This window comes from Pimephales promelas, chromosome 4 (assembly GCF_988280905.1).
Source record: "Pimephales promelas chromosome 4, fPimPro1.hap1.1, whole genome shotgun sequence".
NCBI lineage: Eukaryota > Metazoa > Chordata > Actinopteri > Cypriniformes > Leuciscidae > Pimephales > Pimephales promelas.
The window spans coordinates 21410651-21438057 of NC_142772.1; the positions used below are offsets into that span (position 1 = coordinate 21410651).

Here is a 27407-nt window from a genome sequence, read left to right on the forward strand (position 1 = left end):
CGCTCTGGAACAGGTCATCAGTCCTCTGTGCTCCCCACAGTCCCAACACTATTTATCTCAAAGAGAAGGAGAGTGAGCCAACCAGGAAAAAATAATTACAAATGAAGAGTGACACTATAGTGAATGAAACATATGTTGGCCGAGGTGCTAGCGCTTGTGTTTAGCGTTAGCTTTACATCAGAGAGCTGGACGAAAATCCTTTGGTCCTGAACGGGCCTGTTTAAGAGTTTGCTGGAGCCAAGAATAGAGTTGGCACTCAAACACATTGTCATTCCCTTTGAGAAACAAATGGATTAAAATAAATAAGATACTCTCATAACAATAGTTAGATATATATAGTTATTATCGTTAGCTAAACTTAAACCATTGAAAAAAAATGTTACTCGAAATAACATTATATATATTCTGTGTGTGTTTGTCCAGTAAATATATTGCCATGGCATGGTCTATAGCATTTACCACGTATACACATTGAGCCATGATGATCATGTTGACAATGCAACTTTTTTTGATCCCAACTGTACCCAGTAGCGGAGTGGCAATCGGGAGAGTCGGGAGTTTTCCCGGTGGGCCGGTAGTGTTACGAGGCCGCGAGGGCCGGCCCGGTCTGATAAAATGTATTTATTGGAAGTTCGCCATGGCCCAAGCTAAGGGAAGAAAACAATATTTTTTTTTAACGTTTTTTATAACGGAGCATATATTTGCACTAAATGCCTGTCTTTACAGCAAAACGACACCCGTTTTAGAACAGCCTCAGTGGCGTAGGTCGTAGGGCGTGAAGTGTTTGAATGCAGTTTTTTGATGCGCTGCTGAACGCGAGTTCGAATCCGCCTTGCCGAACTCTCTCTTCTCCCTTTTCCCAACACAGATATGTAAAGATGTAAAATGTAAAACCTAATTTTATATTTTATGTTATATTTTGCCAACGAACTAAAATTGAAACCATATGGCGTTGCGCCATTATAATAACTGACATTAGAATAGCATCCAGTTTGTTCTGCGTGATTACTTTGCTCTCGCGATCATCTGGTGTTTTCTCCTAAATAAAAGCTTAAGGGTTTATTTCTTGCAAGTGAAGAAATTAGGACAAAAGTATTTTAATTTTCCTATATTATAGTGTAATGTAGGCTAAAATATACTTTTGAAATACTCATTTTCATTTACACATTTATAGGCTATAAATGGATTTTACAGTACGTCATAGGAATAATTATATATCATTATTACATTATTATAATAATTGTTTGGCATCCTAAAACACCATTGATAATGTAATGCAAACTGAGACTCTCATAACTAAAAAAATATTTGAGCCCTCATTATTGCCCTGGTACAAATTAATGTTTTTTCTTTGTTCAACGAGCAGTTCATGGGTCTTCATTTCGATCTCTCAGAGAGCATGAGATTGATGCATTATAACCTTAAAATGTCCAAAATTTTCTTGCGGGGGAGCATGCCCCCGAACCCCCCTAGAGGCACAGAGTCCACCCAACTACTTTTAGAAAGTACTATGGGAAAGAACGACCATTTATGAACTTTACTCCAGCATACTAGTACAACAAAGTTCCCTTTAAATCAGTAAAACTGTAAATGCTATTGGCTAATCGTGCCGGCGACGAGGGCCGGTGGTCTACGAAATTTCCCGGTAGATTTTCTGGTCCCACTCCGCCCCTGACTGTACCTGTCACTAAGAAAATGCCAAAAATGTACAAAAAAGCACACAAGTATCTCTTTGTCAGTCAAATTATTGGTTCTGACACTTTCTGTGTAAAAAGTTCAAAGTGAGTGTTTTGTAGGACAGAGACCTGCTGTCACCAGCCCCATTGGCTCATAACTGTCAACTCAAGTTAGTGAACTAAAGCTTCATCCAAACACATTTTTAATACATTTTAAAGCATGTGTTACATAATATATTATTATAATTATATAATATATATTTTTTAATTTGTTCTTATTTTATATTTTAAGTCTCCTATGCTCACCAAGGCTGTGTTGTATTTGATAATATAGTTAAAATCAGTAATATAGTGAAATATTACAATTACTGCAATGTATTAACATTTAATTTATTCATGTGATGACAAAGCTGAATTTTCAGCATTATTACTCCAGTCTTTAGTGTCGCAGGATTCTCTAGAAATCATTATAATATGCTGCTTTGGACACGTTTTCCTATTATTATTATTAATGTTGAAAACAGTGTTGCTTAATAAGGTTCATTAGTTAACATTAGTAAATACATTAACTAACATGAACTGACGATGAGCAATGCATTAGTTACAGTGTTTATTAATCTTTGTTAATGTTAGTTAATATAAATACAGCTGTTCATTGTGCGTTCATGTTAGTTCACAGTGCATTAACTAACGTTAACTAATACAAACTTTGATTTTAATAATGTATTAGTAAATGTTGGAATTAATATTAACTAAGATTAATAAATGCTAAATAAGTATTGTTCACTCTTAATACATGTTAACTAATGTAGTTAACTAATGTTAACTAATGAACCTTATTGTAAAGTGTTACCATTTTATTTTTGGGGGGGTGGAAAACATGACAGGTTTGTTTGTGCATCCCGATCAGACCGGCAAAGCGACAGTGGCTTAACCTATGGCGTACTTGAGTTTGTGGCGGGACTGTCTGTTTGTTTGTTCAACCTATGAGGATGGTGGGACCTTTTGGAAAAGTTCCTGTTTTTTTGTTATATGGTTGTGTAGAAATGCAAAGATGTTCAGTTATATGTACTCTCTAAAAGTAATTAAGCTCAGGAAGGAAGAAGTCCGCATTTATGAGGCATCAGGAATCCACTCTCCAGTCTGAGAGCTTCAGCATGCAGCGTTTAGTAGACCATTAAGCCAAACCACAGATATTACAAACACATACACACATGTACTCTCAAATCAATCTCACTAACACACCACATTTACATGTGATCCTTGTCCCGTTTGACACACAGTCATATACGCCCACAGTTGTAGTCTGCGCAGAGACAATCTAACATTCACATGAGAGGGAAGCCTCGTTTACATAATGATGATCTTGTTTCTCGACTGAAGTGAATGCTTGTAGCCAGTAGACATGCACTGAGAGTGGTTTGGTCTCTATCCCTCATGCACACTTTTTCACATTCTCTGCCTCCCTCGCTCTCTTTTTCCGCAGCGTGTGTGCAGCTAGTTATTTTAACGCTCTCCAGCCGTGCCCTCAGCTCTTCATGGCCTTGTAAGGGGCTTCAAAAGAGACATCACTGCTGCCTGTGCCAGCCCTCCTTCCTCTCCCCCCACCTCCTCTTCATTCTCTCCTCTCTCGCCTCAGCCTGTGAACCCATTTGACTCTTCCCCTCTCTCTCTCTCTCTCTCTCTCTCTCCCAGGCATGGTGTGATTCATCAGGGAAGCCATGCTTTTAATCAGCCCATTAAAAATGGATGGCAAGCAGAGGGCTGGTGTAAGAGATCTCATTTGGAGCAGTGCGAGATTCTGTGTGTGTGTGTGTGTGTGTGTGTGTGTGTGTGTGCATGTGTCCGTGCATGTGCTGAAAGGATGGTAAGGATGAGTGCCTTGCAGGCTCTCTCACTCTTTTTGCTTGTGTGTGTGTGTGTGTGTGTGTGTGTGTGTGAGAGAGGTTTGATGCTAAACTCTTCTGGCTGCTGAACCAATAGTTAAATGTCTCTTCTTTTTTGGAGTATTCAGGTCAAAACAACAAACAAAATTATTTAGTTGTCTCTACAGCGTTGTAAAATGTCTTTCTCTCTTGTATTTCTTTCACCTTCAAAGAGAGATTTTTTTAATACTTTCCCCAATCTCCGTTTAATGTGTAGAGAACGACAAGTAACTTGTAGCACTATTTTGTTTTAATTTAGTTTGAGTATCTGTCTAGCAATGAGGCACAGCCAATGGGCTGCGTTTGGGGCGGAGCTATGTGTTTATATGGCCAATGGAAGAAAGAGGGAGTTTTCGAGAAACCTGTTTGAAAGTCATAACAAAGTTCCTTTTAATGAAACGTGATGACTTCTTTTTTTTTTAGAAGGCGAGACTTATTCTGTCATACGACTGAACCGTCTTGATAGTCACAGTAATCGCTCGCTATAGTTTTAATATAATAAAAATGAAATCAAAAATGTCCACTTTGACTCATTTTGTTTTGACTTATTACTTGGTCTTTTTTTAAAAAATTGTATTGTTGGTAACACTTTATAATAACTGCATGCTATTATTCATTAGTTAAGCATGCATAAACAGTTAATTCATCATTTATAAAGCATTAATAGTAATTAAGAAGCCGTTTATAAATACAGCTATAAATGCTTTTTTTCTTGATTTATAAGCATATCTATAATGTGTTTAATAATTGTATTTTCATACTTTGTTAATGATCAATTACTAATGTTTAAATTAAGTATTGCATCATTTACAAACCAGTTATTCAAGAGTTGTTAATCATTCATAAGATCACTTAGAAAGTGTAAGTAAATAAATACAGGTAGTTATAAAGCATTTAGTAGTGGTCAGTTAACTATTTTAACTATTTAAAGGTGCATCAATCTTCTAAACAGTAAAACACAACACAGTGATACAGAACATAGACATAATTAACAGCCTTTAAATCTCTTTTATAAATGCTTTACAAGACACGAATAGTCCTCACTTTAGATGAGCTCACATAGTTAACTGACCACTACTAAATGCTTTATAAGTACCCGAATTAACCCTGAATTACAGCATAAATACATGTTAATAAAGCATTTATTAACACACTAAGTAACCATCACTATATGTCTGAATAATAAGATGTATGAATGTACATTTAAATAGTTTATTAATCATTTACGTACACATTTTAAGTAATCTTATGAACCACTGACAACCCTTAAATAACTGGTTTATAAAAAAGGCAATTTTTCATTTAGAAATGACAAATTGATAATTAATAAAGGATGAAAATACAATTATTAAACAAATTATAAATATGCTTTTAAATCATGAAGAAAGCATTTATAGTGTATTAATAAACTGCTTATTAATGTCTATTAATGCTTTATGAATGATGAATTAACTGTTTACTCATGCTTAACTAATGGTTATTAGTGTGTAGTTATTATAAAGTGTTACCAAAAAGGAAAAAAAAAGTTTGTTTTTATAATCTTCCATCAAAATGTAACAACTAACTGCCTTGAAAATAATTTTTCTTGCCATATAGGCAGGTCAAGCTATGGTCAAATAGCTGTTTTAGTCAACTGTTTCTAATAATGTAGATTGAAATCTTATCAGTGGTTAACACAGAGAAATTTAATACAGGTTAATGAATAAGATTACGACAATAATGTCAAAAATAGACTTTTTTATTACCAATACTGTATGCCGAAACTTGAAATTTACTTTCCACATTCACTCAGAAAGTCTTCTCAAAAGTGATGTTTCAGCAGGAAATAGTCATCCACGATTGACAGCAAACTCATATTGGTTTGATTCCATTCTGGGCCGATGATCCAATCAATTTTGGATGGATAATACCAATCTTTGATGTAACTCAGATATATGCCACCTTTTGTAAGTAAAATCGGTTTTAAATTATGTTGACTTTAACCATAAGCATTTGAAGAATTTTGGTATATTGAATGCCATCTTCTAGAAGAGAGCTTTGAAAAATGCATAAGATATTGTGAAGGGGTGACAGCACTATGCACTGCAAGGATCCCTCTGAATGTTTTTGGGATGAATGGCACAATGGTACTCCTAGTTTAGCACAGACTGGATACGTGCCCAGCCTCTGGAAACCCATCATAGCCTGGCAAATGTGCGACACGCTGGCACAGATGCCCCGTCCATGTGCCCACATCCTACTTGAATTGGGCTCCCGGTTGAGATGTGATCTAAGCGATGATGCTCTAACCATTGTGTGGGTGTGTGTACATGAGCGTGGAAAAGTAGAATAATACAGCGAAATACATCGGAAAGTGAGAACTGTGTAGACTTTACTGAGAATTGGTGCATCTCTCCAACAGAGAAATAATATCAACTCCCCACATGCCAATCCCGAACTCTCTACACACAGATTTTGTCTGTGTCACTCTGCTGAGAGGGCACTTTCTCATAGCTCATTAGGAACAGTGGGTCTCCTCTCTCTCTCTCTTTCTCTCTCTCTGCTCTTGTGAAAGCCCTTTTTTCACTCTCCCACAGCTTTATACTGACACACACACACACACACACACACATGCACGCATAGTGTTGGCAGCCAGCCTTGTTCTACAGATTGATTGGCCCACCTGTTCACCTTTCCTCATCTTTATAGTCCCAGTGTCTATTTTAACTCTGTCCCAGAATCCGAGGTACATGATGGAAAAATGTACACTGTGGAACCTGCTTAACCTTTTTTAGAGCAGAAATGAGTTGCACATTCTGTTTTCTTTTTCAACCTGAATTAGGTGTCAGATTTCACACTTGAGTCCTTGTTTTGGATTCAAAATTAGACACATTTTACTTTTAACTCTTTAGATGGTTTGTTAATCCAAAATGGTTATTCTATCATTATTTACTCAGCTTTTTCATTTCAAATATGTATGAATTCCTTTTCTTTAGTTGAGCACTACATTGGATGGTGATGGTAACACAGTCAAGGACAAAATAGCATTATTAAAACCCCATTGCCATTTATTAGACTTGTTCCTCACCCAGAGCTATGACTCATACATGTATGAGTTGACATACAGCGTATGAGTCATATGGACTATTTTATGATACTTTTTTTTTTTTTTTTTTAAGCTTGAAACCCTCTTCTAACGATATGGATTCAGTGTATGTAAAAGAGCAGCTTGGACAGGGTTTTAAAATGACATAATGGTTACTAAAGGATGACGACTTTTCAAACGGTTATAACTTTTGAACCCTTCGATCTTGAAAAATTATCATGCTATCATGATCTCTCATCATGCTGGTCACAGTCTACATCTTACATTAAAGTGATAGTTCATTTTGAAATTAATTGTTGATATGTTTTAGCTTACCTCAAGTCTTTGTTTGTTTCAGTATTTTCAATTTTGATATTTTTAGGTCAAACCGTTCGTGTCTATCAGTCATATAATGGAGGTCTATGGTCACCACCTCAAAGAGCATGCACAGAAGTCCAAATTAAACATTATTAATGATTCAATGACTCATAAATGTAAGTACACATTGATGGCCTAAGACACGAAACGAGCGGTTTGTGTGAGAAAACGAACAATATTTATATCGTTTTTACCTCTTGTAACCACAGCCACAAAGCGCCTGCGCCCTCAGATTACTTGGACGTGGCTGTGGTTACAAGAGGTAAAACAATATAAATACTGTTCGTTTTCTCACATAAACCGCTCGTTTCGTGTCTTAGGCCATCAATGTGTCCTTACATTTACGAGTCATTGAATCTTGTTTAATTTGGACTTCTCTGTGCATGCTCTTTGAGGTGGACCCCATAGACCTCCATTATATGACTGATAGACACGAACGGTTTGACCTAAACATATCAAAATCAAAAATACTGCTGAAACAAAGACACCTACATCTTGGATGCCCTTGAGGTAATCTAAAACACATCAAAAAAATAGTTTCAAAGTGAACTATCCCTTTAAGACTCCACCCATTACAGTGTCCATTTTGAACTGTACAGTATTTTTCCGCTACTCCTTGTAATTTTGTTCAATATTTACAAGAGTTGGCACAGATGATCTTTTGACCAAGCCAATCTGTGGATACCAATTTTGCTTGGATTGGACGGACCATCGGTGCGCTATTTTGAAATATGTCATGAAAATATCTTATAAACGCCTTGACATATCGACACAATATTTGTTGAAGACCTGAAGGTACATGAGAAGATTGAACACAGCGCCACCTAGTATTCCAGAGATTTATTTATTTATTTATTGAATAAATACTTTTTGATATTTGGCTGTCATTGCGTTTGTTGTCTTCTGCTAAATAGCTTAGCATGCCAATCAAATAGCATGCTAATCAGAGGCCATTCTTTCTAATGTGGATTTGACGATCAGGTTAAACATAATTTACGTTGGTGGCCATGTTATCTCTAGCTTACTAATGAATTAATATGCTAACTACTGCTTTGGCTTGCTCATTTTTGCCTGCTCTTCTCAGCAGGCTGGTGAATCAGCGTCTAAACTTATGAAACATAAGTTGCTTTTATATATACAACTTGAATTTTTATTTCATTTTCAATAGTGAACCTCAACCATGTCTTCCTCTGTGGTAATAAGCAATCAGCACTTAACCAGAAAGTTGGAAATTCGAATCCCAGATGAAATGTTCAAATTGTGACTGATATGCCAAGTATTCAAGAGTTTGTTTAGCTCTCTTTTGAAACTGCTGTTTTCTGTCATTGAAAGTAACAGCTATGTCTAAAAATCATTCTCACCACAAATCTCTTTTCCATATCAAAACAAAAGTCTGTAATCTCTGTGACACATTATGCTTAGCTACATAATTTCAAAACAAAACTTTGTTTAAATCCTATGTTTGATACCATTTGATCCTCTTTTACCTGAATTGTTTTAAATTTAAATTTACATTTATTCATTTAGCTGTCGCTTTTATCCAAAGCGACTTACAATTGCTATATATGTCAGAGGTCACACGCCTCTGGAGCAACTAGGGGTTAAGTGTCTTGCTCAGGTACACATCAGTGTCTCGCAGTGGATTCGAACCTGGACCATCACCACCCCATACCAATGTTCTTTAAAAACACAGATATTTTTTGATTTTACAGATATCAACTTAGAATGTATCAGTATTGAACGTCATGACTTTCAAAAATACATCTGAAAGGGTTTTATATTTCTACATACCATCCTTGACGAAAACTATAGAACGTTTCAAAACTTTAAAAGTAACTTTAAAGGGTAACTAAACACCAAAACAACTTTTTTTAGTTAATGATCTGTAAGAATGGAGCTTCATAAATGCTGTTCATTGCTTCGAGTACATTTTTTGACAATTGAGTATAAAGTGTTTTGATTTTCAAATATATGGTGGAAAAAACGTCTGAGTGCTGCCCTCTTCAGGTTAAACGGAAAGCTCCTGCAGTAGGGGTACTTGCTGACGTAGTGAACTCTCAGACGCCACTCTGTCACGCCCTTGGTGCGAGCTCACCACGCCCTTGGCAGCCCCTGGTATAAAAGCATCTGGTTCCGTCAAAACTACTGTAGGGAGTCAGGAGTTGGATTTATGAGTATTGAAAACGATCAGGATAGCATATAATAGCATCTAGTTAGCATAGCATTTATATAGTCATTTAGATTATTTTTGAAAACAATCAGGATAGAGTATTGTTGCATCTATTTAGCATAGCATTATATAGATAATTTAGATTATTTTGTGCTCTAGTAGCATAGTACAGTTAGGATAGCTTCAAGTTAGCATAGATTTATCAGTGTTTAGTACAGTGATCAGGATAGTAACGGAATAGAGGTGGACATGGGCTTCTCCACACAGCTCCACACGCAGTGCCAAACACTGCTCCTCCTGCATGGACTCCTCCACCGCAGCGGCGTCTTGATGTGAGTGATCATGGATATTTTAATCACAATTTATGGTTAGGATAAAGTTAATCCTCTGGGGTCGACAAACGAGCCAGTGCATTTTGCTGGATTTTTTCACATAGCGGCAGAATATCAATATGAATATATGCCCACAGAGCGCGCGCTATGAGATCAACTCGACGACAAAACTCATCAGATGCCGGTCGCGATGCGGGAGTTAAGACCGCAGTTTGAGCCAGCGGCTCGAATGGATTTGGCCCTGTGTCTACATACAATTCACCCTCATCCACTTCAGGTGAAGGTGAGGGAGAAAAGTCCTCGACTTCAAATGGCCGCTCTGTTGCAAAGGCAGCTACTTGCGTCCCTCCAGTCTCGCTCTATTTTAGAGTCTGACAGCAGCTGTCACTCACGGCGGGTCTCAGGTGCACGCCCCCTGGCCCCGCTGGGGTCTGCCCATTTTTTCAGCATTTTTCAAATATTGCTAGTGGGTGGAGTCGGGCTCTGACCAGGGGTTTAGTTACTCTTTAAAAACCAAAGTATGTTTTGCTACTTTTTGAACTCATGGAACCCTTGGAAGGGCTTGACCCTGTGATCGTTGTTTGCAGCTATATGTTTTTTTGTTTTAGTTTTCTTTTGTATTAAGCAAAATCAGACTGTAATCATGACAATTAATTAAATGACTTAACTGCAATTAATCACATATTTCATTAATTGCTGAAGTAAAGTTTATTTCCATTTTATTGAACATATTCCCTTACAATTGAGTTATTCATTTTGGTTGATGTTTTGGGTTTGTTTGGACAGGTTGTATCTTGTATTCCATCTGCACTATTTTTTTTTAATAGCTAGCTTGCGCCAGTGTTATTTTAGCATTAATGGTATACTCGTAAAGTTGTTATTAATACTTTTCAGGGCCACATTTTTAAGATGGTGTGTCAAGTTTGAATTCCTTAACTGTTCCTTCTGCTTTATAGCCTATATTTATACTAACATATTTCTATTTCCAAATAATTGTGCTATTTTTTTTTTCGCACTAGATTAACATGTCAAGTTGGCAATCCTAATACCAATACATTACATATTTCAAGCAGTAAGTGTGGGAAGAAATGCATTGTTAGTAAACACTGATATTATGTCCTCCGACAGCTTGTAGAATAAAATTCAGTTGACGCACGTAAATATCGAGAAGTCTTTCTTGGACAAATCGCTCGCTGCAGCATCCTGAATGAACCGTGTCCTTAGGACAAAAGTTTGTGCACGCGGACGAGGCGAACGAGAATCATGACTCTCCATCTGTCTTTCCCTCTGGCTCACACCTGAACTTTCCAGCATGTGCATCATGAAATTTTCCACAAGCCCCTTCACCCTCCAACATCTCACTCCAGCCCTGCCTGTCAAAGCTCTGCTCAAGGGGGAAAGAGAAAAACAGATAGATAGAAAGACAGATAGAGAAATAAATAAAATAAATAAATATAGAAATGAATAAACAAGTAAGAGCTGAGAGGCGCTCAGAAATCTGAATTCTCCCAGCAGGTAATCTTATAAAACGCCAAGGTGAGGCGATTCTCAGCTTCACCCCTCATTATTGTATCTTTACCTTTCCGCACTGCTCCTGATGTAAAAATTATGGAGAGAGAGAGAGAGAGAGAGAGACTTTCCCCATGCACACAGTGTCTCTACAATACATTGCCTTGTGTTTTCTCTCTCTGCCTCCCTGTGTCCCCTCCCCTCTCAGTTCTTTTTAATCTTTTATTCATGGACTAGCAGGTGATGAAAAATTTATGCCTCGAGTCTGGCATTGAAATAAATGCAAAATGAAAACAGAGGCAGTTTATACTGACAGTCTGAATATCTCTATCTAGAACAAGGTTGCGGCGAGCAAATCAAGGAGAGAGAGATAGAGCGAGCGAGAGAGAGAGAGATAGCGAGAGCAGGGGGTGAGGGAGGTGAGGCAATGATACCTTCATGATGTAAATATCACTATGGTCTTTCTTTGTTGGCCTCATATTAGTGTTTTATTTCAGTTGTTATTGTAATGTTTGTAATCTCATATTCACAGTATTTATGCACCTTTCCCACCCCTTTTTAGATGTTCATTTTGGGGTATTTCCTGCCTTTACGAGACACTGATAGCGATTAAAACTTTTGGATGTCACCAAGTTGTTGGTGATAGTAGGCATTTATACAGGTATGTCTGAGTTCACAGAACTAATAAAAGAGTAGGCAACATACCCAGATTATCTACTACTTTCTCAAGTGCACATTTGATGGACACTTTATTGTCCCGTGAGGCCACAGGAGAGGAGTTGTGAATGGCATAATGAAGCAATAAAACCGATGGTGATAGGTCACATGACAGTGACAACATGGTGAATTTAGTGCGTCCGTATTACATTCATACTACACAGATTCATACTGTACAGAGCATACTTTTCTAGTTCAAAATAAGTACCTTGAGAGAGTAGGAAGTTGGACGTTTTGGAAGAAGCTAAAGTGTTTAATTGTTTTACTTGGATCATGAGACCATCACTGTTTGCACTCCCTTTGCACTCAATGGTAGATTTGCGTTGCTTTAAGTGTGTGTGTTGCATTCCAGTCAACTTTAAAATTCCCAACTTCTACTTGGAAAAATTAAATGGAACCAGTATTTTTTATTTTTTTTTTCACTGAATTAATACTTTTATTCAGCAAAGACACATTTTATTAACACAATTTATCAAAATTGATAAAAACTCATTTTTGGTTTTTCAAAATGTTTCAATTTTAAATAAACATTGTTCTTTTAAACTTTATAATTATTGAGGAAATAAAAGGTTTAACGTTATTCGTTATTCAAAAGTTTGATTTAGTATGATTTTTATTGAAATAAATCTATGCTTTTATTCAGAGATGAATTAAATTATCGAAAAGGGACTTTTGACATTAAAAAAAAAAGTCTTAACATTTCAGTTTCAAATAAATGCTATTCTTTAAACTTTATTTTCACAAAAGAATCATGAGCTTATTTTATTTTTAGTTTTTTTTTTTTTTTAATATGAAGCAGCACAACTGTTTTCAACATTGATGATAATTTTTTCTTGAGCATCAAATCAGCATATTATGATGATCTCTGAAGGATCATGTGACACTGCAGAGTAATGATGCTGAAAAGTCAGCTTTACCATCACAGGAATAAAATCATTTTTAAGTTCTGAATTGTTATAGTATTTTGTAATATTATGATTTTTACTATATATTTATATAAATATATAAATGCAGATTGTAAATATATAAATAAATAAATAAATAAATAAATAAATAAATAAATAAATGCAGTATTGTTCAGCACAAGACACTTCTTATAGGCTACTGTTAAAAAAAAAAACAGTGGAAAACTGGAAATTTTGTGAATGTAAATGAATTGCTTTACAAAATAAAATCTCTTCACAGGTGTTCATTCTCAAAAGCTATTCTTCAATAAAATGCCATATAGAATGAAGCAAGAGATATCAAGTAGGAGTATCCCACATTCTACTTTGAATGTAACACAGCATAACTGCCCTAGGCAACAAGTGTCATCCTGTCTCTGGTGATGCCATACAGAGAATGAACAGCTTCCCCAGGGCCTTCGACAAGCATTGAAGCATTGGACTTCGAGATTTGAATATTGGATGGCTGAAGTGAGAGAACCGATGGGGAGAAGATAAAAAATGTGTAAGGTTTTCTCTTGAATGGAAGGGACAGTGTTTCTTGCTGAGTCACAATATGTGCAGTGATTGTAGCTACAATTATCAAGTCTGTACAGTATGTGTTGCTGTCTCCAGAGTAGTTCGCTTGCATTGTATTTCTGTCTTAGCAGAGACAATACGAAAGATGTGAAACATAAGAGTCAGTTCAGTTTGACAGGTTCTTTTTGAAATCACTACAAGAACTTGACTGCTTCATCTACTTCACTCTTGTGCTTCATTTTTTGTCTTGTTTTACAGTTAAAATATCATTAGAACAAGATGCATTTTTAGAAACGAAATTGCTTAATTTGGTTAAAGTCAGCATGAAAGGTGTGTTTAGTCTTTTCTGTGACGTATCCAAGCTTTTTGATCAAGAAAAAATGTAGGGACTTTTGTCCATCAGAAATTGATTGGATTATTGTGGTTTGCTATTGGTTGATCTCATGACAGGTTTTCTCACACTTGATTTGGGGGGCACATAAATTAAAACGAAATAATGATAATAATAATGATGATGTGGTATAATAAATAATTTATAATAAATTATAATAATTAATAATTATAATAAATAAAGTACTGATTTAGAAAATAATTTTTTGAATGTTTTCAGTGTGTTTAGTTTCAAGTGTTATTCATAGCTAAGCATTTAAATGAAAATATAACCATATATATATATATATATATATATATATATATATATTAATAATATCATATAATAATAATATATTAATAATATATATATATATATATAATTTAAATATAAAAATATTATTTAATATAGTTTTTTATTTACATTTTTTTACAAAGATTGATTTTTGTTTCACTTTTAGTCATTTTAGTTTGCAATATATACTATATATTTCTTCATATATATATATATATATATATATTTTTTTTTTTTTTTACGCTAGGTGAGCATCATCTTAATTGCTTAGAAAAGTAATAGCACACCTCTCTTCAAAAAGCCACACAATTTGAGATCTCATTCATGTCTGCAGCACAAACTGGTACGAGACAAGCTAGATGCCAAAGTTAAATACATAGTGTTAGTGGTTTGTTCGAATCCCAGAACAATAGCAAGCGTTCTCTCTCTGTCATTTATTCCTCCCTGTCCCTCATCATCTCTGCCCTCTCTTTCTGCCACCCTGGGGTCTACAACCCCCCGCTACCCTAAGTGACGCCACATCCTCCCCCACAGCGGCGCAATCATATCACCCGACAATTAACTGACGATGTGTAATTGGCTGGTGTGTATGAGGGTCAGCAGCTGGTGAGGCGTAGCGCGTGGCATCGGCTCGCCTCACTCACTTCCTGAACCAGATTCAATTATTAATAGACTGATTGCTGGAGTGGGGTTTCTCTGGGAATCTGGATCTGCCACAGTGAATAAAATGAAACCACTGCTTTACATTTTCATTATGCCACAGCCCCCTGCTTTCAATTGCGAAAGGAGCCCGACTGCAACCCCCACGCCTCTCAACACCCCCTCTGAGGGTGGCACCCCTAAATATACACATACAGTGTCACACTTTATGACAGTGGTAGGAACGTCTTTGTGGAAGAACACACACACCAACACTTGTATGTTTTATAGGGACATACATTCCATAGGCTTAATGATTTTTATACTGTACAAACTGTCTCCTACCCCTAATCCTACCCTATCACAGAAAACATTTTTACATTTTTAAAAAACTTCACTTAATATTATTTAGAAGGTGCTTTCCTCATGGGGGACCAAATCTTTCCTGCAAGCATTTTGGATATTGTAATTTTGTGATATTGCCATCTTTATAATAAGAATAATAAAAATAATAATTGATTATTGTTATTTGTAGTAGTTGTTGTTGTTTTAGTATTATTATCAGATTTAGCTAACATTTGTGTACAATATTGTTCCCAGTAAGAGTCCCCACAAAGCTTGTATCCTGCTATACTTGCCTTATTCATTGATAAATGTAATTCCGTACCATAATAACTTTCGAGAGGAGAGAAGGAGCGAAAATTTCAGTATGAAAAACTACTTCAGGGCTATAGAGATTTCGCTGCTGATTTACAATCAGGTCAGATACAGAGACAGCACATATGCTATCACCACAACACAACTCCTCCCTCTCCTCTCCTAAAGGATAAAGGAATATGAGGTGCCAAACTTATAGGTCTTAATCAGCTCCACCTGCAAGAGAAAACACTGCAAACAAATCTATTTTATCTTGTTCAATTGCCTACCCCCTCCCCCTGTGCTTTCTACATAGGTTGAAAATAAAATAGAATTACCGGAATGTAAAGACACACTTCCCTGAGCAGCAGAACATGCTGAAGAAATTAACATTATTTACCTTTTTTTTTTAAAGGGCTTAATTGAGCGATGCAAACATTATACAATGCAATGTTACTGTAAAAATGTTGTTTCAAAATATTAAGTTTCGTCAACTTGAATTATAAAAGTTGCACTAAGTGTCAACTTGGATATTTGAGTTGACTAAACTTTAAATTTTGAGGCAGCACGAACACTTGTTTCAGTTTCATTTACAATCTTACTTTCTTTACAATGTTATGTTTGCTTGTCTTTTTTTAAGTCTATATAATAATAATAATAATAATAATATATATATATATATATATATATATATATATATATATATATATATATATATCAGGTCTGATTTGATAGCAATATTCTCTGTAGCAACATAATTTGGTTGCAACAATGTGCGTTGTTTCTTTCAGTATGCATAAATTATTGTTTATAGGCCAGCATAAATTGAGGTCCACACACATAAACACAGGGTTACCTTTTTGTGGGGTTAATGTTGTTTTGCATAGTTAATAATTATATACTTATATATTTATGTAAAAAAAAAATGTTACTGTAAGTTAATACTATTATTTTTCAAGTTAAATTTCAAAGCTTTAAGCTCAACATTTTCTGAATGAGCAAAAAAAAAAAAAACACCAACTTTAAATTACTCCTCTATATCTGTATAGAAATTAGTGATAAGGCTTTTCATAGATATTGATTCATGTAGGAAATATGTGTGAGTGTGCGTGCGCGTGAGTGTGGCCAGTCACACACACTTACACCATATTCAGTTCTCTTGCTCCATCCATCCCATCTTGCAGCAGTGCATCCCGCTCAGTCAGTCTCTCCACACCACGCATGTAGTCTTCCCCTAATCACCACAACTAATAGCATCACCCATCTGCAGCTGCTCTGCCTCAGTCTCTCTATGTGTGTATGCATGTGAGAGTAGCCAGGGATACACTGCCTGGGATTTCCTGCAACAAATCCATATATTAGCCCTTCATTGGAAAGGCAGCAGCAACAACATTAGTCATGCCATTTTTAGCCATGATCAGGAGCTCAGGGCGTACATGGAGAGCCAGGTTCACAGTGCAAAGGCTCCTGGGAGTGTAACCGAAGACCAGTGTGCTGGTCAGGGGGTCAGGAGATAGGCTGGATATGCATAATATCAGCTCATGGTACACTGTGAATTTCACGGTGATTTCCCTGGGTATGTGGAGGCACTGGATGAGACATCATTTATGCTCCAGAGTTCCCTGAGCGATGCTATGATGAAAGATCAGCTCTTCGGAGGGTTGTGGCTTCACCTCAAGTTCAACAGCTGGTCTTGGATCAGCCCGTCCCTGATCTTCCGCGGACATCTAATCACCGGCTTCAGGCTCAGCCTGTATGTGAGCACAGAGGGATTTATTTACGCCAATATACTGGGGAGAGACACCGTTCGACACCGGTTTAAATGACTTCGAGATCAAGGATTAGTTGTAGAGCTGGTTTTAGAGGGCCGCCACAGAGAAGTCCTTCCTGCCTGACAAAAATTTCTTGCCAGTTTGATGCGCACCCACAGCTGTACAGTACCCAGCTCCAAAAGACGGCCTCAGGAAATAACCTCCACCAGATGTGACTTTAACAACCAAGCACTAACCATGCAGAAGCGTGACAACGTCCATTTATATGACTTTTCCTTGTTTAATTACGCGCCACGTCCAGTAAAGGTCTTAAAAAGGAAGTCTCTCGCTACACGTGATTATGCTAACATTAAGGAACGCGTTTAAGTCACACAGGACATTTCCTCATCTGTTTTTTTTACAGGCCACTACTTAGTTTAAGAGCCACTTTTACTGACAACTCATATTTTCACTTCCAAACTACTTAGTCCCGTGAAGAGGGGGTCCATTACTCGTCTGACGTTTGAAATGTTCGCTAATGGCTACGCTCTGATTGAATACAGATTCAAATAAAAACAAGTAATTAGCCAATCAGGCTAATTTAACACAATGCCTTATGCTAGCATAGCTTAGACTAGCTTAGCATTTCAGGCCTTATTTTTAAACCCAGGCTCATTAGAAAAATGTGCCGGTGCAGTGTTTCTGCTTGCACGTTTTGCGACAGTTGCGGAAAAATTTAATTGTTCAGTGGGTGGCGCTAATTTTTTTATCCAAAACAGATGAATCTGGCAACGTATTGTTACTATGGGTTATTATACGTATCACAGCAGTTCGGAAATGAAATGTCTGGCGAGTGGCTCTAAAAGGTTAATGCTCTATCGCATTAGAAAATAACGTACCACCCACACTAAACCCAACCCTAAAGCTAATCGATAGCGTTAACAAAAGCAAACGTGAAGCAACCATGTCATGTTAAGGTTAGGTTAGGTTAGCCTCTACGAGCTCTTTTATTGTGACTTGTGTTTCACAAGACTTGGACTCAAGCACTCCGCATCGCAATTGGCCTATGACTAAGCCACGCCCTCAAACGCGATGAGCCAATCACAGTGCGCCGCTAACCCAATACACTCGGACATTCTCTGCTTCCACTACCATTGAAATGCATTGGAGTTAGTCAGTTTTCATTCATTTTTTTCTTGTTATTTTAAGTTTAAAATGGTCAATTGTGGGGTACATGCAACTCTGACACTAGGTTCCCGAGAGTCTGGGCGACGGTGTGTATTCTTTTTACCCTTTCCCAAGCCACATCTCAACCGAGAAAACTGTCTGCTCTGGATAAACTTATGTGGTAGCTAGACCACAACACCAACGCGGATAAATTAAACAAGGATGTCTACATCTGATCTAAGTTACGCCAACAACATATTTGAACATTATCTTTAAAATCTCTAACGTAACGTTAGTTTAGAAAACATTAACGTTAGCTTCTAGCTGCGTTGTACATCATGTCAATTAGCTTCATTAACGTATATCTGTAAATAACCGAGATAACAAATGTTAACAATGTTGTGCTGAATGATTGATGTAAATACTGTAGCACCAAACGGTAATGGCAACGATATGCGGGTTGACATGTTTACACTGTGACCTGTACATTTCTGCCTGAAGCTGAAGCTTTTCATCGCCCTTCTTAACAATAAAATTATTAATATAACCCTCCAATGCATAGTTAATGCCCTTTAGCTGACTCATTCAAGATGGTATATGTTTTTTCTGTCTCCAAAAATCACCAATTGCCTCCTGTGAAATATCTCCTACTGTGACAGCTGCCATATAGCGCCCGTGCCGTGTTTGTCCGAGTGAGTGGAGGGGGCGTGGCTTAGCCATAGGTCAATTCCGTACCAAGTGAGCTACCGAGCAACTCGTGTGATGCAAAAGTCTCTATATTCATTTACGGATCATGTACTATGGTAAAAATGTTTAAAGGTCATACCATTGTATTGGAACAGTGTGATAAGTTATTATTTGATATTCTGCCGCTGTTATCATAATTATTTGAAAAAGAATAAATTTGTTTGTGTTGTACTATTTTCAGAAAGGTACGATGATATGCACATTTAGTAAGGTGTTTTACATCATAGCTGTTTATATGTTTTGTTATGTAGCATGGCTCGAGTCTAGGACGACAACTATAAAAAAAAAATTAAAAAAAACATATGCTTAATAATAATAAGTCAGTTCCATGTATAGACATGCGAACAAGTCATACTTACATCCCCGAGGAACGTTCACACGTGTATCATCCTTATACGGTTATTCCATCTCATTCAATTATCATTTCAGTTCTCATAACATGAAATTTAAATTCAAATGAAATTTGCCTTCCTTTTTTTTTTTTTTTTGGGGGGGTGTTCAAAAGCAGCTGTCATATCTATACCTTTGGGGAAAGAAAGGCGTGTCATTGCAGTCATGACAACAAGATGGCAGTGTAAACTAAGTCAAATCCCCTGGAGAATTTAGCCTCGGAGAAGATACATATAGTAAGTGAGGTGTGTAAGAGAGTGAGGGAAAACTGAAGAGAGGTTTAAAAATGATGTGTCTACTGTCAATAATCTGATGGCGCATTGAAGAAGGACAGTCGAGAGAGAGAGAACCGTAGTGACTGTAGTAGTAATATTAGTGTAGTACTAGTGTAGTATTTTTGCATGCCTCATTAAGTGAACTAGGAAATAGACAATGATACTTATAGTTTGTTGAGTACAGTTGTACTATTACATTTCAAAATCATGATTTTTGCCTGGTGAACTATAAAACAGATGTTACATTGATTGAGGTATCTGAGCTATATCTAGACTAGGGAGTGGGTTTTAAACTTTAAAGAGTAAGAAACCACTTATAGCAAACAGCAACAACACGGCAGTGACGTTAGTGTGGATAATTTTGCTATTGTTTCCTTTTTCCCCAGAATTTTTACTAGAGATCACAAGCAGCCATCTCTACAACCATCTGCACTAGACCGCAGGCAGTAACAGCTGGCTCACATAGTTGTGTGTGTGTGTGTGCATAATATACATAGGCTACAGTATTCTCAAGCTAGCTACTACAGGTATGAATATGTTTGTGGGGGTGCGTACCTGTATGAGCATGTGTGGGTGTTTGCATGTTTCATGTGTTTGCATGTGTGTGGCAAGAGCTATTAGAATCAATTTGGGAAGGGGATGAAATAATCACCTCTTTGCTGTTCAAAATTAGCGTTCCAGTGAATTTCTCTATTGCCAAGCATTATTGCACAACGGCAGCATTTAGCACTGATTACCACAATTACATGCCACTATAAAGGCAGCCGCTTACCTCACCTCTTACACGGTAAGAGAAAACAGGAGCAGCATGTTCTGTTTCTCGTTATGATCATCCTTGAGCATTTCTAATAGTGCTCTTTGCAAATGACATTTGAACTCATTACAGTCATTTGAAGTATACTGCATTTCATTCAAGCACTGTGACATTCAATACTATGGGTTTGTATTTCAAGGTGAAATGTGTCATTTCTGCACCACTAAATTCACCAAACGGATATGCACAAATACGTGTCGGATTCAAAACAGGTTTCCCGAAAACTCTTTTCATAATCCATAGCTTGAAAACAAATGGTGCCGCCCCAAAGTTCCTAAATGTGCCACAGAGCTGCAATTAAAATTTTTTTCAACATCAAATTATAGTACTCACTTCACTTTTAGTGAATTTTTCACCAATTAGGAAGACAATAATACATGATTTCTGAAGGATCGACACTGAAGACTGGAGAAATGATGCTGAAAAATCAGCTTTGCCAACTCAGACATAACATTTTAAATGTTAGAATAAAATAGAAAACAGTTATTTTAAAATTGTAATATTTTTTTTCAGTTTGTACTGTATTTAGATCAAATGAATTTCCTCAGTTGTGCTTTCCCTCCCCTTGTAGCTCTAAATAGATGGTTTACCCTCCGTTAACTCATATGAACAGGCCATAAACGAGGATGAGCACTGAGTATTTACTGTCATGACCTCACCCTCATACCTTCTCTCCTCTCCCCCTTCATCCCTCATCCTGAAGGCCCTTATCAGCCACTAGAGCCTTTATTAATTGAAATGATGCTTTTATCCCCAGTCCTCCCTCCCCTGCTGGTTGTGTATGTCAAAGTGCCACAAATTAGCCCAATGTATAGCCCAGAGTGCCGTAGCTAATGAGAGCCTGTCAGAGAGGGAAATACACTAGAATTATCATTGCTCCTATAATTGAGAGAGAAACGAATTTGGGCCTATAGGCTCTGTCTAAACAGAGAGTGGACGTCCGGGATTGGCATAGTTCATTAAATAAATGTACATATTGTAACAATTTCTCAACCTCATGTTGTGTAAAATTAATATGGCTTTATTTGTTCATTGGAAAAGTAGAAATTTCGAAGACTGTGTCAATGCATTTAGAATGAATGTGGACTATAGATTTCAAGTTTCAAAAAGTATGTGCAAGCACCAAAGTATTAAAAAATAGCAAGTTTTCTGAAGTCATTTGATAGCTTTGAGTGAAAAAAAAAATACATTTAACTCATTATTTACTGAGTCTTCCTCTCCAATGATATGTTAACTCAACAACTTGATCAATCTAACAAAAATTTCTCAGAGACTCTTTGACATCAACCTTACTTTTATTTAAAAAATCTTTCTTGAATGAATCAGCCGATCTGGTTTCACAAACTCAATCTGAATGATATGTTCATTCTGTGAAAGCCCATTGGAAATACTCAACACATTCTCATCCTTTGGCGTCATATAGGTGACACCATATGACATTTTGTTGAAATACTACGCACATGGGACCCTTTAGCATCAATATAACACGCACTGTTATGGGTAGGTTTAGGTCTGAGGTTGGGTCTGCGTCTCATATTGAAGCCAAAGGATGCTGCTCACCTGTATGACGCCCTGGGTTCTGCGTGTTATATTGATGCTAAAGGGTGCCATGTGCGTAGTATTTCGACGAAATGTCTATATGACGTCAAAGGATGAGAACGGGCTCAAATACTCGATTCAAAATAAAATAAATATCAAGATTTTCAGTGAATAAATACTTATTCAGAGAATAAGTGTTCCTTACTCAGAGCTATATGTCTTCAGAAGACCATTGTTTTATATGTTTGTTGTGCTTTTGCATCTATTTTAAAGCTTGAAAGCCGAACCAAAACAAATCCTCTTCAAAATCTTCCCTTTGTCTTCCACTGTAAAATGAAACTGCTTGGTTGAAAAAAAATGCTTGGTTGTTTCAACCCATGTTTTGGATAAAAATGTAACTTAACTTGAAGGGATAGTTCACTTTGAAATTAATTCTTGGTATGTTTTTGCTTACCTCAAGGGCATTCAAGATGTAGGTGTCTTTGTTTCCACAGTATTTTCAATTTTGATATTTTTAGGTCAAACCGTTGTCTGTCAGTCATATAATGGAGGTCTATGGGGTCCACCTCAAAGAGCATGCACAGAGAAGTCCAAATTAAACATGATTTAATGACTCGTGAATGGAAGTACACATTGATGGCCTAAGACACGAAACGAGCGTGTTCATGCTCTTTGAGGTGGTGACCATAGACCTCCATTATATGACTGACAGACAAGAACGGTTTGACCTAAAAATATCAAAATTGAAAATACTGCGGAAACAAAGACAACATCTTGGATGCCCTTGAGGTAAGCTAAAACATACCAAAAATGTATTTCAAAGTGGACTATCTCTTTAATTTAAACCATAAGTTTCCCATATTTGACCCAGACATGGGTGATTTTGTCTGAACTCTGCTGACAATCATGAACTAAATTCTCAACGCAGAACTAATGAATGCACATTGATGCTTATAGAACCCCATCTCCCCTAATTCATTTTGGTAAACACTGTCTTCACAAATGACGACCCACTTTGGGCCAGTGGGGTCATTTCAACAACACTGACAACTTGGGCAGTCTTATTAATCAGGCAGCATCCAGAGCTAGATTATCCTCTCTGAGGGACGAAGGGGCTTGTGCTGAGATAGGGCCATAGTGGCAGTCCTACTGTATGACAAGCTAAATAAATAGCCTTTGTCATCCTATCAGAGACGCCGTTAAGCTCTCCGCTTGATTATCCGTCCCTGACTCCCAACTCTCTAATTAGTACCTGGCACGGACCCTGATGTTTAAGCACGATTAAGGCAGTGCTCGTGTCTCAACAAAAGGTGCACTTTTCCGAGGCCGGCCGCTATCTGCGTGGTGTGTAATATTAGAAGTCAAAATGGTTGGACTCATTTACCAGCATGAGGCTAAGTGCATTCTTGGCTCGGGAAGAGGCGGAGTTGTGTATGTGCGACTCCAGCCAAGGATCCCATTTGTAATGGCCGAATGTTCCTGCCCCGTGTCTTAGTGTGAGAGTCTGGCAACTCTACACCTCTGCCATTGTGTGCTTTTATTTACATTCATCCCCGTCTCTCTTGCTCTCTTGTTCTCTTTTTAATTCATCAGCTCTGTGTGGTCAAAAAGACAGACAGACAAATGCTGATTTAAACTGAGGGACCCTTGGAATGCAAGTATTTTTGAGATTATTTATTTACCTTGAAAAAATGTGTTTTAACACTTTTAAATAAGCACACAGTAATAAAGTATTTATAAATCATTCACAAACTATTATTATAATTATGGAATAGTTTATAAACTGTAGTTAAAACATTAATTTACTATATACAAATGGAGAGTTCTTCATTCATTGCATGGCACAACGTGTTATATTTTTTAATCATCTCATATATAAAGAGTTAGATAATGCTTTAAAAACATATCAACCATAAAAAATTCTCACTTAGACTAGGTCACAGAAAATAGGAAAATGCCATTAATTAAGTGCTTTAAACAAACCTTTATGGACATTAAGAAGAGTTCCTTTAAGCCTATTTAAAGCTAAACAACCACTTACAAAATCTATATGAAATACATACAAGATACTCATTAGGTTACATTATACATCAGCTAGGATGAGGGGTAGGTTTAAGGGATAGAATATGTTATAAATCATTATTTCTATGGAAAGTCCCCATAAAACATGGACATGTGTGTTTGCTTAATGTAAATTTTACTATTAGTAAATGTAATTAATGTCCAATAAAGATTAGATTAAACCACTACATTTTCTGTGACCTAATCTAAAGTGAGAACCATTGCCTCATGCGGTTCTATCAATATGCAAATTACCCCCGCCTCCACGCACTCAAACCAGCTCAGAGATCTACTCATTGTCGTTCACTCATTGACATGATTGGTTACAAGGTAGTTTGTGAACACCAGTGATTTTAAATCGAGATTTTGAGACTGTCTTTGGTTCACTGCAGTTTTAAGGAGAAAATACTCAGCAATCATGCTGACTTATGATTTTACACATGGTTTGTCTTAAAGCATATTAAAAACACCACATGGACACATAAACAACATTAAAAGCTTCGATTTTCACCACAGGGGGACTTTAAGAAGTTGTTAACAAAGCATTATCTAACTCTTTATATATGAGCTAATTAAACAATAACACTATGTTAATTACAGCGTCAATGAATGAAGAACTCACTATTTGTAGTCTATTAATGTAATAACTACAGTTTATAAGCTATTAACTGACTATAAACTACTAGTTTGCAAGTGATTACTGTATACTTATCACCGATTATTCTTATCATATTCACATATTCCTGCAGACCATTTGCTTTAAAAATGAATAATAAACATTATGGAAAGTCATTGAAATTTCTATATTCAATATACAATTTCTAGTTATGCTCAGTTTTCCTTAAACCACAACTATATTTTTTGTGTAAATATAAATATAACTAGATAAGACTATGTAGATAGTATTTTATACTCAAGTAATAAAATAAATATATATTAGACAGAAGTTTGACACCTTTGAGTAACTATGAGGTTGAAGTGGTTAATTAATCCATCTTTCTTACACTTTTCTTATGCCTAATGCCCGTTCCCATTGTTTGTTTGAATTGCAACCTACTCCAAATAAGACCTTCACTTTGGCTTCACCACTCTGTCACAAAACCAAACATGCCGTTTTCCTGATGCCTCTCTTCCCCGTATTTCTCTCACAGACACAAACACACACACACACACACACACACACACAGACATACACACACATAGACTGCTTCGTAAGAATGTAACAATGTGTAGGGGCTGCCAGAATAACAAATCGTCTCTGCAGCTCATGCATGCTAATGTTATGTTGTAAGCAGTTTTGTTGACAAGTGCTAATACTTCTTTCATACTATCATCAAAAGCAGCAAATACAACAGCCATTACTCCCTCTCTCAGTTTCACAGACATGATGGATGGTGACCTTAATACGGGTTAGCCGAGTTTTTGAAAGTTAAAGTACCCGCCATAAATCACGGAATTATTACAATGAGCTTTAATTGGTTAAGGACTGTTTACTTCCTAAAGAGCTAGAAAAATTGGGTTTGGGCATATTTTAATTTGCAAAGTGCATTTTCAATACAAATGGCACTTTAATATTGCCCTCCTTTATCATGCAAAATATGCAACACACTGGCAATCTATTAATTGGGCACCAAAAAAAAATGCACACCAAGCGTAAATCCATGCGTTCCTGTGTGTGTGATGCATGTGTGTGTGTGTGTGTGTGTGAGAAAGAGAGAGAGAGAAATGGCTGCCTGTGTACATCCATTAAGACAAAAAACACTACATGCCTGGACACAGTGTGAATGAAATGCGTACAAACCACAATGTCTAAGTGTAGCATAAAACTAATTAGAGTGCTGTAAATACTGTATGAGGACACTTAGTGGCTGGAAATATGCTCCTAAGGTGTCTTAAAGCTTTTAGATGCTGCATAGTTTGGGAGATTTGAAATTAGCATGTCAAGTGCATAATTTTTATACTGCGCTTTAAAAAATACTCAGACGACTACTGCATAATTTTTGGAGTTCAAACATGTCTGATGGTCGAGTGAGAACTTTATGTTAATGTGTATTTTGTTGTTGTATGTTGTTTGTTATTGTATGTTTAGGCAGTCCATTTCTCTTCATTACCCGCTTTACAGATCACAAAGTTAGAGGTTAGGGTGATGTTTGGCATTTCCTACCTGTCATTCAGTTATCACTCCTGACAACTTGGCAGGCCAATCAGACGCCATCCCCCGGGACACGGCGGGAAGTCTTTAAGGATGCAAGGCAAAGTGCTGTTTGATTTCCCAATGGCCAGTCACTCATATGGACGGAGACGTACACGCACACAAACACACACACACAGCCCATTCTGTCAGTTCACACTCTAAATGACAGATATGCTAAATCTTCTGTTACTCTGAAATCATAGTATCATGTATTTAATTGTTTAAAAATTGTGTAATGCTCACATCCATGTTCTGTCTTGGCTGCTAAATTTAGTACAGACTATAATATTTTGATTATATTAATTCCAGTGGTGGAATGTAACGAAGTACAAATACTTTGTTACTTTACTTAAGTACATTTTTTACGTATCTTTACTTTACTTAAGTAAAATAAATAGTGCATACTTTTTACTTTTACTTCGTTACATTTTGCAGCAATTATTTTACTTTCTACTCCACTACATTTCTACAACTTCTGTTACATTTTCTGATCAGTTTTTCCCCTGCCAAAACGTAATCTGACCGTCCGTTCGTTGCACGTTTGTCAAACCAGTGACGTTTGGTTGCCATAGATACATCAACCCGGTCACACTAAATGTGTCTCGCACGCAAAGCGTTTGTCGTGCAATTTATACGTGAAAATTTGTTTTTACGTGCATAGGAAACGCACCGTGTGCAATATCCGTTTGGTTAGGATTATGGCAAGCCAAGAGGTTCAGAATTACACCATAAATGAATCGCGTTTACTGCCAAACATAGTTATCAACATATAGTAAGGAAAAACATAGTTTATATTGCCTAATTGCAAGCTTGTTTCAGAAATGGTGAAAAACAATTTTTTTTTCCATCATTATTTAACATCATTATAGGAGTATTAGGTTGAATGAGTAAATGTTTTATTAATCATTAGAAAATAGACATTAAGAGAATCAATTGTTATGCAAGTACTTTTACTTTTAATACTTAAAGTACATTTAAAATCAGGTACTTTTTACTTTTTACTTAAGTGTGGTTGTCATTGTGTTACTTCTACTTTTACTAAAGTAAATATGTATCTGGTTATTTATACTTTTACAAATACTGCGATTCAGTACTTCCTCCACCACTGATTAATTCCCATTATGTTTCAAATGACTTACATGGAAACCAGTAGTGGAAACAATGTTCTGAAGAACGTTCACACTGCTCTTTACTAAAAGTGTAAGAATATCGAAATGTATACAGTAATAGTATTTATTTATATTTTATTTTCACTTTGTAATATTAATTTAATTTAGTTTTCAATCTAGTTTTATT

General features: G+C 36.6%; 1 protein-coding gene across 2 annotated transcripts in view; it reads left to right on the forward strand.

Annotated features, from left to right (window-relative positions):
- kiaa0825 (KIAA0825 ortholog) overlaps positions 1 to 27407 on the forward strand; it is a 180615-nt gene that overhangs the window by 117893 nt on the left and 35315 nt on the right. Inside the window, exon 20 of one of the 2 annotated variants that reach the window (XM_089130120.1) lies at positions 3372 to 4086. The exons of the other annotated variant lie outside the window; for it this stretch is intronic. Coding sequence (XP_088986246.1) covers positions 3372 to 3651 — 280 coding nt within the window. The 3' untranslated portion in view covers positions 3652 to 4086. Of the gene's footprint in view, positions 1 to 3371; positions 4087 to 27407 lie in introns of those variants that run through there. 2 annotated transcript variants of the gene reach the window in all.